The sequence below is a fragment of the Emydura macquarii genome, unplaced genomic scaffold, assembly GCF_026122565.2.
Source record: "Emydura macquarii macquarii isolate MOO-44397 ecotype Brisbane River unplaced genomic scaffold, CSIRO-AGI_Emac_v2 contig_1483, whole genome shotgun sequence".
NCBI classification, from domain to species: Eukaryota; Metazoa; Chordata; order Testudines; family Chelidae; genus Emydura; species Emydura macquarii.
Genome location: NW_027131620.1, coordinates 4,468,211 through 4,482,579, shown reverse-complemented (window position 1 = coordinate 4,482,579; position 14,369 = coordinate 4,468,211). Strand labels below are relative to the sequence as shown.

Below are 14,369 nucleotides of genomic sequence, written 5' to 3'. Positions count from 1 at the left end.
GCGAGCACGGTGCAGCGGGGACTGAGGCGTGCAAGGCGCAGGACGCACAACGCCTGGGCGTCTTCCCCCAACGTGATCCCAACTTATTTGTCCTACGGTGGGATGGGGGGGAGGAAGCGGCTTGTAGCCACGTGAAGCAAAAAGGGTGGAACACGGTCTGCTCTGGGGGCTTTATTAAATCCCCGGGTATCTTCCCCCCCGACAATGCAAGGAAAGGAAGCGAGCCAGGCCCAGACGCGGGGCTGGGCCGAGCCGAGGCAGGGCAATGCGTGTTTGCAAAATGTCTGAGTAAAATGGCAGCTGTGGTGAGGCGGGGCGGCGTTTTGCACACTCGGCTGGGCCCGGCTGCGATCAGCTGACTGCCAGCCGTCAGTCAACAGCGCCTCCGCCAAGTCCAGGGCCGGCGGGTGCCCAGCCGGCCCGGGCCCCGGAGCCCCTTTGCTCCGCGCTCCAAGGTTGCAAACAGGCAGCAATAAAAGCACTTTTTTTTTTTTTTAAAGAGGAAAGGGAACGGGCTGACGGGTTTTTTGTTTGTTTGTTTTATTTTAGGGCAGCCGGGCCTGGAGCAGGAGAGAGACTTTTCAGACCCCGGGCACGGGCCTGGTTCCATCCTCCCTTTCCCGATCCGGAGCGACTCCGGCGCGCCTCCTCCCAAAATAAAATTAAGAAGCCGGAGCCAGCGAGCCCCACGGGCACCAGGCTGCGCTGGACTCGCTCCTTCATCGGGGATCCCCCTGCCCAGCCCCCCAGCAACACGCTCGTGTCACTCCCGTCCTGACCCTGCCCGTCACTGCTCTGATGAAGTCCCTCCGATGCAGCAACACGACCCAGCTGGTTCATTCCCAAGGATAATTACTTTCCTCAGCTCCCCGATTTGAAGTCACCTGGTCCTGCTCCCCCCCCATCCCCGGGGGATGAGCCATAGGAAAGCAAATTTCGCCAGACTCTTTACGCAAACCAGGGCAGCAACACACACACACACACACACACACACAGGGGAGAACAGGTAACCAATGGCCCACCTGACCCATGGCGACCGGACTGACAGCGGCACTAGCCCTTCCTTCAAGCCCCCCCGCTGCAGAGCCCCTGAGGGTCCAGCTGTGAGCTGAAGTTCATGAGTTGCACGCATATCAAAGGGCGACCCTCACGCACACAAGTTTGACACACCTAACAGCTGTACTGATGTTTACAAACAACTCACTCAAGGGGAGGGGGAGACGGGGGGCAGTGGGCTATAACGTTGGTATAAAGGAGATCAAGGTAGAAGATATTTGGAGCAATGCATTCGTTGTGTGAGGCTCAGAAATTCACCCCAGACTGGATTTAAAAAAAAAAAAAAGGATGTTACAAAGGGGAAAGTGGGGGTGGGAGAAAGGTCCTCCCCCCCCCCCCCTCCGCCTCCTTTGAGGTCATTTTATCTTATTGAATTTGGGACCTTGTTGTCCAAGGGTGAAATTCACCCGTTAAGAGAAGCATCCCAGGCCCCCGCTTTAAGTTGGGCATCTGCCCCCCCAACTGGTTCTCTGCACAGGGGCAAGTTGCGCCCTCCCCCGAGCAAGGAGTCCCGGGCCCAGCCCGCGGGAGCAGAGAACCGGAGCAGAAGTTCAGAAGGGGAGCGAGGCCGGAGCGTGCCCGTCTTCTCTTTCATCAGGGTAAAAAAAAAAAAAAAAACCTTCCCAGGGGAGACTTGCCTCCACGTTGCAGGAACTCACGTGCGAGCGGATTTGTGATGACTGCACGGAAGGCTTCAGCCAGTTCCTTCCCCAGAGGAAGGGCTGCTGTGCTGAGAAAAGGTTAGCAGAGAGCCATCAAGGGCGACCAGATGATGCTTTCCCCGAGATTGCCTCCTCTTACAATTACACTCGGATCCAAAGCGCTCTGTAAAGCGGATCCTTTTACACGGGCGCCTGTAGGAAACATCTCACTCTCCGAGCGGAGGGTCGCTTTAACCAACAAGCCAAACACAAACCAGTGGAGGCATTTAATTATGCTGGGCAGATATCGGAGAGGGACAGAAGGGCGTGTCTGCAGAGCCCCTTCCAGAAACACGCGTGGTGTCTTGAAACGTGCATCCCCAGCGGGACTAATATTTATTCACCACCCCCATTCAAAGGAATGCCATCAAATACCCTGGGGAGACTGGGGGAGGCAGGGATTACAGGGGAACTGAAGGGCCTGGGCTGTTTTCACCCGGTTGCTAGAACATCCCTGCGTGCATTTTGCCCTCAGTTTAAACACAAACGAGGGAGCATGCCTCGCCATGTCCCTTTCAACAGACCTTCCTCCACCGTTGACCCCCAGAGCCGATTTTGCAAGTGCAGGCGTGGTTACGTGTGCAATAGGATATACCTGCCCCGCTCCACAAATAAACCACTGGGATCTATTTATATCTTTACCTAGAAGAGCCACCTAGAAATACACGCGGCTCCAGCGCCAGTTAGCAATTCGGTGCGAATTTACAGCCAGCCACAAAACCAAAAACTTTCCCGACTTCTCCTGGGGCGAAATAGCCCTTCCCAAACCCCCAAACCGGACTGCCTCTTCCTCTCTCCTCCGGCCATTGTGGAGCCTTCGGATCACACAATTCACTCCCCCCTCCAAAAAAAAAAAAAAAAAAAAGTGACCGTCGCCCTCCACAGGACACAGGCAAGCGGGGTGCGGGGGTGAGATGGCCCAAGACCCAACCGGAGCCTTGCATCCGAGAGCTCAGAACCGGCGCCGTAACCAAAGGGTTTTGTGCCTTCTCCCGCTGCAGCAGATCTCCTGCTACACACAATGTGTGCTGCCTCCGGAACAATAAACAGCACCATACAAAGAAGGGTACAGGCGGCATCTTTGCTTCTGGTTTCTATGACAGCACCAGCGACAAGCCGGCTATAAACTAATTCCTGGATTCCTCTTTCCCCCCCCCCCACCCCCTCTTTTGTCTGCCATTAATTAAAGTGACCATATGGAAAAAGCTGATAATAACAGCCGATGAACCGCCGAGAGCAATAAGACCCGCTGGAGTGATGGGGTGGACTTTGCTTGTATTCCAATGCTTTCCCCCCGGAAAGGCGATTTCAGGCAAAGAGGGGGTAACAATAGATGGGCGATAAACACAGCGATAGGCTGCACACGGGCCCCCTCCCCCTCGAGGACTTGGAAATGGCTGTCCTGCAAAACAAAAATTGCACCCCAGTGCTTAGTAGGTCAAAGCGAAAAGTATGGGAGACCCCCTCCCTCCCCCCCCAGGCAGGCGGGTCCTGCGTTAAACCAAGCTCCGAAAGAATAACTAACTGTGGAAGAGGTGGAAAAGGGAAGATTTCAAGGCAAATATCCTGATGACCCACAACACAAAGGCCGCCTGCCACTCGGTCTCTGTTTTGTTTAATGGTTTACCTCTATTTTTATTGCCACTTACTCTGTTGTTTGTGCAAGTCACTCGAACGAAAGAGCTTTAACCGTGTATGCCTTTTTATTTCCCAACTGCTACAAGAGACGATTTTCAGAAGGCTCCCCTGGCTGGAGCACTCTCTGCCATCTAGCCAACTGGGGTCTCCTTTCACTCCAAAACCGAAGACCAAGGAACTTGCTGGGCGAACGTTTTGTGGGATTTTTAACTTTTCTCTTTGGTGAAATTGTTAAAGGGGTTATTAAAGTAAAGCCTCTGATTAAGCTAACTAAAAAAACGACTTCAGGTTTCTTTGTGTCATGGTAAACAGAAAACACAGCAAAAACCAACATGCCATATTTTCCTTGTTTCTGGTTCCTATAAATAGAGAAGTGTAAAGTAGTCAGGGAAAAAAAAGTCTGCTAGCTGAAACAGCCAACACACGGTCTTTAACACCGCACATCAACTTGCTTTTAAATGCATGCTATTTTTAATAGGCTCAGCTTTTTTGGGGGAGGGGGGGGGGGGAGACGGGGGGGGGGGGGAAGCCTGATGATCCTCATTTAGTTGAAGGAAAATCATGAACGAGCTTTGCATTTAAGAGTAAGAAACCGCAGATCTAAGATATCGGCCTGTATCTTTTGTACAAAAGCAGCAAGAACAAAATATTTTAAAGGTTCCCCCCTTTCCCCCTTCAGTAGTTTGAGAAAGGAAAAAAAAAAGACAATAAAAACAGATCACAACCGCAGAAAGAGCAAGTGACAGCATCGCCTGCTTTTCAGTACCTTGGACTGGAAGTTAGCACGCAAGATATCCCAGTAAAAACGAAAAAAAAAACAACCCAAAACAAACTATGAAGCTTGCCTTTTTTCCTCTCCCTTTAAGAAGCGTCTTCTGTTGAAAACACAGGGATTTCTCCTGAGAAACATCCACGGATCTCTCTGTCCACAAACATGATATCTGCTCTTCCTCCTCCAGAAATATTCAGAAAGTTTCCCAGCTGAATACGACGCTGGGCTTCTCCCCCCACCCTCCCTCCTGCTAAAGCTCTCTTCAGTCAGAAGCATAACATGTCCACTCGAGTCTCCGAGAAAGAAAGATGGACCTAGGCACAACCATCATCTTACGAGCACCCCCTCGGTTCTGCAATGCAATTTTTAAAACCACCAACCCTGCCCCCAGGAGCAAAGCCTGCATCTGTTTACATTAACTGAGATCTGCAAAAGCCCTTTCCTCTGTACCAGCCCAAGGTGAACCCCTCTCCCCCCCCCAGCATTATCTGCCTTTGTCAGCGAAAGAAGAGAATATTGACTTACCTTTTCCCCACAGCTATTGTCTGCCCCTTTTCGAAATGACATCACGGAAAGCAATCATGAAATTTACATGGGGGGGGGGGGGAGTTGTTGGAGGATAGCTCACTTCCCGACACCCGCTACATGCGTGGAAGATGGTTTGTTGGTTTCAATTAAATAGCTGATACTCCTCAGTGTGTGAACTCCTAAGCCTGCTAAAGGCGATGTCTCATTTACTTAATGACCGCTCTCATTAATGGAAATGGCACAGAGGGGGCTTGATGCGCCTTCCCTTTGTAAATACACTACCCATGAACCCTTGGGGTTGCAATATATCTGTTTACTCTCCGAGGTGAAATACATTTACTGTACACCATCAAAAAGATGGGACCGCTGACTTTCTGGAGTGAACGGAGAACTGGGGCGCTGCTCGACCCGCCAACATCCCCTCCCCCCGCTTGTAACCCCCCCCCCCCACACACACACACAACAGAAAGGGCCTGATTTTGCCCAAACTGGTTCATAATTCATAGGCAGAGTGCTTGGGGCTGCTTTTATGCCAAGAACATAGAAGGGCTGCGAATGTTACAACTGCTATCCTCCCCCCGCCCCCCCGTGCCTTCCCTTCTTATGGTACAGTCCAATAATTTCTAATAGCAACAACCAGGGAATGACAGATGCCCTAGGTTAGCATAGCTACAGCGAAAGTACTTTACAATATTTATTGGTGGTTAGGAAGATGACCTATCATCATAAAGAAGAGACTGGGAAATTTATCGCCTGTACGGAACTGGAAGTATTGCCCATTAGCCTGGATACATATTCAAGGGCCAGTTCTTAAAATGCATACCTATATTTTTTTTAAAAAGAAGCAAACCACACAAAACATTCCCAGGAGACACCTCCCCCCCCCCAACACCAGGAAAGGGGGGGGGGGTTAATGTTTCTGATGGTTACTTTTCTGTCTGTCCGCTGAAAGCCCAAAACATTTCACAAACTCTGCTTAAGTGAGAGGGCAAAGGCTGGGCTCTGCCATGAAGCCAGTTTCCCTCCCGGAAAGAGGATCTGCTCCCCCCAAGAGCGATCATCATCATTCCAGCAAGTCATCGACGAGGTGTCCCATGAAGCCAACACAGGCGGTGGGCGTCGGTTCTTGACAGAGACCCTCCCCCCCCCCAGGGCAAGAAAGGACACATTATCCTGATTATCCAAGAAAGGACAAACATGATCACCCGTCCCCTTTGTCGGACTGGTGCAGTAGCACTTTGAACAGGTGCGGATTGTAACTTCTGGACATCCTGGTGGAAATACAGCCAAGGCCTATTGGAGTAGGTTCAGCATCGGAGAGGGATGTACCACACTTCTTACCCGCTCCTCTCCTCACCCCCAACCCCACCCCACCCCACCCCACCCCCCGCACCCTCACTCTGAGATTAAGACTCGACGGTCATCTTAATGGAGATTTTAGAAAGCACGCTTCAGATCACACCTGGACCAAAGGGGTGCTAGGGACAGAGCGCTGGACAGCCAGAATTGAGTTCTGAGGCTGTGGTCCTTATGCCTGGTCTTCAGGAGACTCTGCCGAGCCGAGCCAAGTCCTCTCTGGTGGAGCTCGCCCAGACCCCAGAGACAGAAAAGCCAAGAGAAGACAAAAGTTGCAAACTCAGCATTGCCACATCCTCTTCTAAAGTCCTTTATTCCTCTTCCCAGAGCAGGCAAAGGAACAGAACAGCTCTCCTGTGTCCATCTTTATGACACATGTGTGTGTGTGTGTGGAGAACCAGTCTGAGATAGCACAAGATCATTGTAGAAATCTGTCAGAACAAATATGGCAACAGGGGCCCAGATCCTAGTCTCATCATTGATTTTCCTTGGTACCACCAGCAGCCTCAAGGAATAACCTTTCAATAAAACCCCCTCCCAGTTTACCACCCACCACCACTATTCCACCAAAGGCCCATTTCCTTATTTTGGACCATCTGCTATTTTTTTTATTCTGAATTTATTTTTATATGGGGGGAGAAGAGTTGTAACAAAATTATAATCACAGAAGTTCAGAGTGGCTTGGGGGGAGAAATTGCAATGCCCATTCCCATGACTTCAGACCCAGCTACTGGCTCTTGTCTGAGCCCCTAAGCCATTAACATAAAAGGACGAATTCAGCTGAGAGTACTCCTGAAAAGCCATTTTCTATCTCCTTTGGACACACAGCGAGGACAGGGATATTTTACATCCTAAACCTCTGGCATTCAGAAATTCTATTAAACTCTTATCTCCAGACAGCAGGCCCGGTGCTACACTGCATCTTCATTGTTCTGCATTCAAGATAGAATCAAAGGGAGGAATCAGGCGGGATCCGCCTCATCCTGCTAACAATACTGGATGCTTCTCTTGAATGCTATTTAATTCAGACACGCAATACTAAAACTTGGGAAACACAAACAAAACAGATAGCATGGAAAACAAGGTGTTTGCGTGTGTGCATGCATATGTTTATGCATATGTGGGTGTAAACACCCCCTCCCCCAGACTTACTTATCCAGGAACTCCGAAGTCTATGAAATTGACTGCTCTGATACCAACCTTAACAGGAAAATATATATATATATATATATATCGTTTCCAAACTTGTAAATCCAGCCCGAACCAGCCATCCTAGATTAGAGGCAAACTGGGACAATGTGGTGGCTGGAGTTTATCATTAGCACTAAGATGTTACTAAAGAGCAACAAAACATTAGGTTTAAAAGAAAACCCACCACCACCTCAAGGGGTTTGTTGTGTTAAACGAAGATAAATTGTTTAAACGTTTGATTTATGGATCGTTAAACAAAACATGGTAAACATCTTGTAAACAAAACGGAGGGCTGATTGAAGACATTACCATACAAAGTTTTCGACCCTTGAAAACCTCCAGAAAGCTGAGAAAGCGAGAGAGAAAACAGGCGAACAGACGATCAGCACCGGTGAAGTGGACAGCTCCTGCCGTAGCTCATAGCAGCAACTGTCCCGAAACGATTTTGGAATAAAACCCCCTAAAGTTAAGCTCACAGCTGAGCAAAGCCTTTGAACTGGCTTCTTTTTTCTTTTGAGGGACAAAAATGTCGGATAAAGACATTTCTTGAAGCACAGAATGTTAATAGTAAAAATTTGTGTTTTAAAAATTATTTAACATTATTTTAAATCATTTTATTTCTGATTTTTTTAAGAACCTACTTTTGAATAGGGAAAGAGTTCGCGTATGTTCCACATTTTAAATAGGGCTTTTTTTCGTTTGAGGTGGAAGAACTATTGCAAAATATCTCTGAAACTTAGAAGCTGCAAACTGAAACGGCCACGTTTAAAAGTCAGTGAGAGGGAGCCTACGACATGAACATGGAATGATTGTTTTAAACACACGTAAAGTGAATGATATTCACCCTTTGGTTTCAAAAGCTGCATGCGTCAAATTAAAAAAAAAATTGAATTATATGTCCAAGGTTTAGGATGGTTTAAAATACAAATGCAGTTACTTGCGTACATACAGACAGAACAATGCCAAGCTGCAGTTTATTTGCTTCCCAGAGACTCTTTCAAAGTGCTTTAGGTCTCAAAGTTTATGCATTTGTAATTGGCACCAACTTCTACGGTTACCAGCTGGGGGTGAAAGATTTTTCTTGTTTCTTTCTGAAAGCTTCGATGCAGATGGGCTGGCTGCCTTAATGCCTCCGACTACAATTAGTGCTGTTGTATGCCGAATAGAAATGGCCAGCATTAATATTGTATATGGAACAGCTGAAGGGTTGAGGAAAAGACCTGCCCACTACAGGCCCCTGGCAGATGGAAGCACACACACACACACACACACACACCACTTATAATATCCGTCGGTCTCTCTCTCTCTGATTTACACAGTTTCCCCAAGGAGAAAAACTTCTTTGTCTAAGAGAATTTCACAGTTGGAAGCTTATTTTTTAAACTGCTACTTTTCTTAAAGGCATCAGCTTCCTTTACCCCTACTCAAAAAAAACTTTGCAAGATCCATCCTGCATTTTCCACATGGCATTTAAAAACCAAACAAAACACTTTCCTGCATTGTGTTCCCTTAATAAAATAACAATCTTAAAGGACACTTCATCAACCTCTCTCAACAGGCTTTAGTCAGCTTTACATGTGAGCTACCCCCATTTATCCACTAATATGCAAAAGCTGAGAACTCGGGACAAAAGTTTGATGGGAAACAACACTCACAGAGAACAAGATCCCTCCTTACCCCCGATTTTTTTGGGGGGGAGGCAGGGGGAAGACCGAAAAGTGATAACAACAACAAAACATTTGGTGTCTAATTTCAGCAAGAGCAGGTGTGAGTCACATCCACAGTTCCCCCGACTTTTGTAAGTGTTTTGCTCTAAAAGCTTTTGTAGCTGAATTCTGAAATAGAGTTTGGTCACTAGCAATTATTTTACCAATTTTTTGTTTAAAAAAAACCTCCCTTGCTAAATGCAAACACTGCAGGTGACGCTTTCCTTTAAGGCTGTGGGACGGATTCCGCTCAGGACCCCCACTTCTGCAGAGGAGAATCCAGACAACTGGTGGGTGTGGGGGTGTGTGTTCCTGCTCTCCCTGACGCATTTCGTTCTAGACTCACACGCAGGCACGCACACAAAGAGGTGAACGCTCGAGGCACGCCGCGAAGGGAGTCACGTTAGCCTGGTTTGCACTGAAAATGACACGCAAAAGAGGCGCGGAAGAGAGCGACTCGGACAGCCGCACGGATGGGAAAACCGAGCCCCCCGCCCCCCCGAGACAGAAACCAAGGGAAAGTGTACAGACGCTGCGACGAACCGAGGAAAGCTCCGCACAACTTCATCCTTGCCAGCGAGTTAGCCGCCTCCGCCCTTCGACAGCCCCAGCGCGGCAGCTCACGTCAGAAGTTCCTCCAGCCCTGCAAAAAAGTTACTCGCCAGAGCAAAAACTTATGTGCTCGAGAGGCCCCGCGAGCCAGCCGGCCCGGCCAATGGGAGCTCGCCGAGCTGCGCATCACAAAGCAATGCCGCCCGCCCGGCGGCCAATCCCAGCCCTGCAGATCGGCGGCCGGAGACGCGGGGCGCAATTGCTCTCCGGGCTGGAGACAATGGGAAGGGCCTCTCTGCTCCTGGGACGAGCATGCGCCCCGGCATGGGATGGGAGGGGAGCCCTGGGTGCTGTTTCTGCGGGTGCTGTGCAAAGTCTCCCTCAATCGTGAGCATTTCTGCTGGAGCATACACGGGGGTGTAAGCTTTCAAGCCAGCCCCCGCACCCCAGCCTGCCAAGTGCAAGCAGCCACCCTCTGCACCCAGCAGCAGGGATGCTATTTAAGGCCTGGCTTAGGAAATGGGGGAGTCTCTCTCTCTCCTCTGGATCAGGCCCTGGTACTTTCAGTGGTTCTGCTTTAAATACAGGATTAGAATAAAGGCGGCAGCTGCCCTGACCCAGGTGCAAATGGGGAAAGTCTCCAGTACCCCTCTGCTTTAGGACTGGCAGCAGGAGGGAAAAGAAAGGGCCGGGGGGAGGCTTTCGAAAGTGATGCCCCATGTTAGGAAGTGGAGGTGGGTCTCTGGAGTTCTGTGGGGCCCTGCTCTGATGATACTGAAGTGTAAGGGCAGGCTGCAAACTCCCTGTCGCTGAAACCCAGAATCGTGGAGCGGCCTTGAGTCATTGTCACAGAAATTAGTCTCTGGATAAACACGGTTTGGTATTTAATCATTTCTCAGTGCGGCTGGAAAGGCCAGTCCTGGTCTCCCTCTAACTGGGGAACTCACCTTAGGCTTTGTTAAAGTACAGGGTATTTGGGGGAAGGCAACTGCCTCCTGCCTGCATCAGAGTTGTGACGGACAGCCTGCGTCTGAAAGGACAGATGGCTACAGGGCACTGAACTGATCCCAGCTGGGGAAAACTGGCTAAAGGCCAGGGAGGAGCACTTTCACAGGCCTCCCAGATGGAAGTGGAGGGAACTGAGTTACTGCTGAATCCTAAAAATAAAACAGGGATGTGTTTAGTATGTATGGCAGTGGTGAACTTTTATGGCCCAGTTGCCTTGGAGGGCGAGGACTTTCTGTAGCCCAGGTGACCCATTGACCAGCACTCACCATCACACAGACATGGAAAATGGGTGACCTTGTCTTCTTGGTCTTATTGTTTTGTCTCGGGGCCTGCGAGGCTGGCCTGCAGCACGAAGAGAGCTCTTTCCAAAAGCAAGGAGGGGCGGTTGCGTTACACAAAGCCTGATTGTCAGGAGGCAAATCCTCCACGCTGACCCGTGGGAGGGAGGGAGTGAGTGAGTGAATCTGCGGGGATGGACGCAAGGAGCTGGGCAGAAGGAGAGGGCCGGCCCACCCAAGCCCCTCTCTTCATATCCTGGGTAATTTGGGAAATGGAAGGGGGAAGCCTGCAGTTTGAGGGACAGGTGGCAACAGTAATAAGGAACGTGGACAAAGCTGATATTAATTGAAGCAGAGTTTAAAGCAATTTATCCCAGCAGGGCACAACTGTGAGGGTTTTTTTTTTTTAATTAATTTATTTTTATTATTGGGGGGAGTGGGGATGGAATAAAGGTTAGCAAAGAATGAAGAACAAGAGACTAATTCACGCTGTGGTCCAAGATCTTGAGCTGCACCCTTTGTTTAAAGCAGCTCAGTTTCTTAATCCAGATTTCTTTGGTGGAGGAGGGCTGGGGGGAACAGCTTTGCTGATTTGTTTTTTGGAGTCTTTAAGTGCACCGTTGCTTCTATGATCCTCCATTAGCCTCAGGGGGTTAAGAAATAAAGTCATCAGCGGCTTGAATCGGAAAATAGAGATTACATGGAAAATCAAAGTCCAGATCCGTAAACAGCTGGCCCAATGCTGCCACCCTTATTCAGTCTGAGTAAAACCTTACTGTCTGAGGGTCTGTATTCAGTGCTATGGGACTCCCAGCATGAGTAAGGGTGGTAGAACTGGACTCAGAATAAGCCCCAATTGGATAAATGCTATTAATTTATCTGAATGGGAAGAAAAAACCCCTCTGTTTAATATACTGAAGACTCTTTTCTTCACATTGGTGGCTTCTTCACTGCTTGAATATTTTTTCCTTTTATTGTCTTCCCAGCCCCACTTTGGAAGATGAGAGGTGGCATTGTGAAAGGCTCTGCACTTGCAAAATGACTTTCACAATTATGTCTTGGCAATCGGAAACTTTTGTTCTTCTCTCATCTTCAGCCTCCTGGGGCTTTAATGGCAGACAGCAAAGTGCCTTCCCCCTCCTTCCTCGCTCTCTCTCCCGGGCAGCTGCAATGGCCAGAGATTCAACAAGGTCACTTACCTCCACTTAGTGCATGTGTTTCATGCATGGAGGAGATTTCAAAGGGATGTATGTTGGGAGAAACACATTGAGATGAAACAGGGATTTTTAAAGACTTGCTACTTTAGGGAAGTAAGCAAATACAGGAAGGCTCCAAAATGGCCTGTCTTGCACAGGTATTAGTAAGATTAAAGCAGAAGAAAATTGGAGAGTCCTCGGTACAAACATCGCCATATTTACTCAAGCGCATCTGGAGAATCTCTGGACCAGATCCTACTGTCTCTGCACTTTACTTTTGACAGCAGAATCTGGCTTTGCAAATGATGGATGAACAAAGGAATGGAAAAGGAGAACCTCACACCTACGTATTACAGAAACTGTGATGGTAAAGTGTGATTTAAACATTTCTGTAAAGGGAGTTTGGGGAGACCACATTGCTCATGAATGGAACCAGTCAGGGAAAGACTTAGTGAAAAATTCATTTTTTATGTTGCTGTTTTTTCTTGAAATGCAAGATTTGGATGAAATTTCAACGCTAAATTTCATCCAACCTTCACGTTTTGGAGAGAGTGCAATCTGGTTTGGTTTTGTTTCACAGCACAATATCAGAGTAAGCAGATGCTCACTATAAATGGAATTCCAGCCAGCACATTGTAATGCATTAGTGCAGTGAAACAATCCCAGACTTTCATTCTTTTTCACTTTCATCAGGGATTTATTATATTCATGCTGTGTGTGTGTGTGTATCCATATATATACACACATGCAACAGTAGGCGCAGATGAGATGCACCTGAGAATTTTACAGGAACTGTCAAGAGAAATATTAGAACTTCAGAAAATAAATTTCAATAAATGGTGGGTGTCACTGTTATGCCAGGGCTGAATTTTACAGCAGGGCAAAATATTATTTTATCAGTAACTAAAATAATCGAAAAGACCATCATCAGTGTTAGAGGAACACAACTAAGACAAAGGGGAGTGCAAGGTTTGGTCTCAACCCTAGCGGGGCATTGTCAACATTCAAAACATGGATTCTGACTCATAGGAAGTATTGTCACTCCTCTCTTTGCGTTCCTCCACTCACTCCCCCTTCCCTATCACATCAGACAGGAGCTACTTGTTTTCACTTCCAATCCCATTCATCGCCTAGCCCCACCCTTCCTGTCTTCTCTCAGTCAGTATCAAGAGGTCCACTTGCACCTCCTATCAGCGGATGGTACCAGCCTCTATTGCCTCCCTTGTTACATTTTCAAACAAGCACCTTTGTGCTTTCTCCCATTCAGTTCCACACAGGAGGCAGGAGCTCTTGGTAAATACCTGCAAAGCCACTTCATTGTTCCCCTCAATTCCCTCCTTTAAACTCTCCTTTGCCATGATGCCTACCAAAAACTTGATAACGGTTAGGCTGCTGGCGTGCAGAGACCACGGCTTACCATGCTGGCCCCTGTTTTCTCGTTGTGCTGCTCCTCCTGTCTGCATCCCTCTGTTGTCTCTTGTCTTGTGCTGTTTGGGGCAGGGACCGTCCTTTGTTCTGTGTTTGTACAGCGCCTAGCACAGTGGAGTCTTGGTCCATGACCAGGACTCATAGGTGCTACAATAATAAAAATAAATAAATATATAACAATAGTGAATAACAACAATAAAAGAACAGAAGCCTACTCCAGGGATGAAACTTTTTCCTTCCCCAAACATATGTATCTTTTTATCATATAACCATCCGACTGCATTAGAGTCAGTGTGCCACTATCCTCATCAGAAACAATTCCCCAGTCTCTAACAGACATGGCCCCTCCACTAAGAAGGGGATATTTCCAGCTATCCTTTTGCCTCTGTATTAAATCATTTACTCCACCGCATCTCTCCTCTCTTTCACAACCGAAGGATGGAGATGCAGCATGCCTGGATTGTCAAGCTCAGCTTGATGCGCACTGTCAAAACTGCCAGAGTGTGGTGACAATAAACATTTTAGCGGGCGAACAATTTGCTGCAAAAAGGTTTGACCCTGAAATCAAGTTCTGCTGTAATGAACACTTTGTCGCCAAATATTTGCATTTTAGCTGACAAGGTTCACTTACCAAGGGATTTTATACGCCCAGGAACAATCTGCCTTCACACTGGGATGTTAGGAACTCAGAGGATGAGTGAGGTTTCGTCATCTGACAGAGATGGCTTGTGTGGGGATCATCCATGCCCCAGATAAATAGGACTGAGGATGGGGGGGACTATTTGACTCGGAGCAGTAATAGGCTACAGAGCCATTCCCCTCTAGGTTAGCTGTAATTCTTATTAAGTTACAGTAGTAACTAGCGGCTCCATTCTGCTAGGCAGTGTACATGCACAGTCCCCTGTGGGAGCTTACAGTCTACATAGGCAGCACAGACAATGGGTAGGAGAAAGAAGTAT

At 48.1% G+C, this 14,369-nt stretch overlaps 1 protein-coding gene across 1 annotated transcript in view; it reads right to left on the bottom strand.

Moving 5' to 3' along the window:
• MYT1 (myelin transcription factor 1) overlaps positions 1 to 9,587 on the bottom strand; it is a 106,390-nt gene extending 96,803 nt beyond the window's left edge. Inside the window, exon 1 of the mRNA XM_067554082.1 lies at positions 9,492 to 9,587. Coding sequence (XP_067410183.1) covers positions 9,492 to 9,516 — 25 coding nt within the window. The 5' untranslated portion in view covers positions 9,517 to 9,587. The remainder of the gene's footprint in view (positions 1 to 9,491) is intronic.
• Positions 9,588 to 14,369: the final 4,782 nt, after the last annotated feature.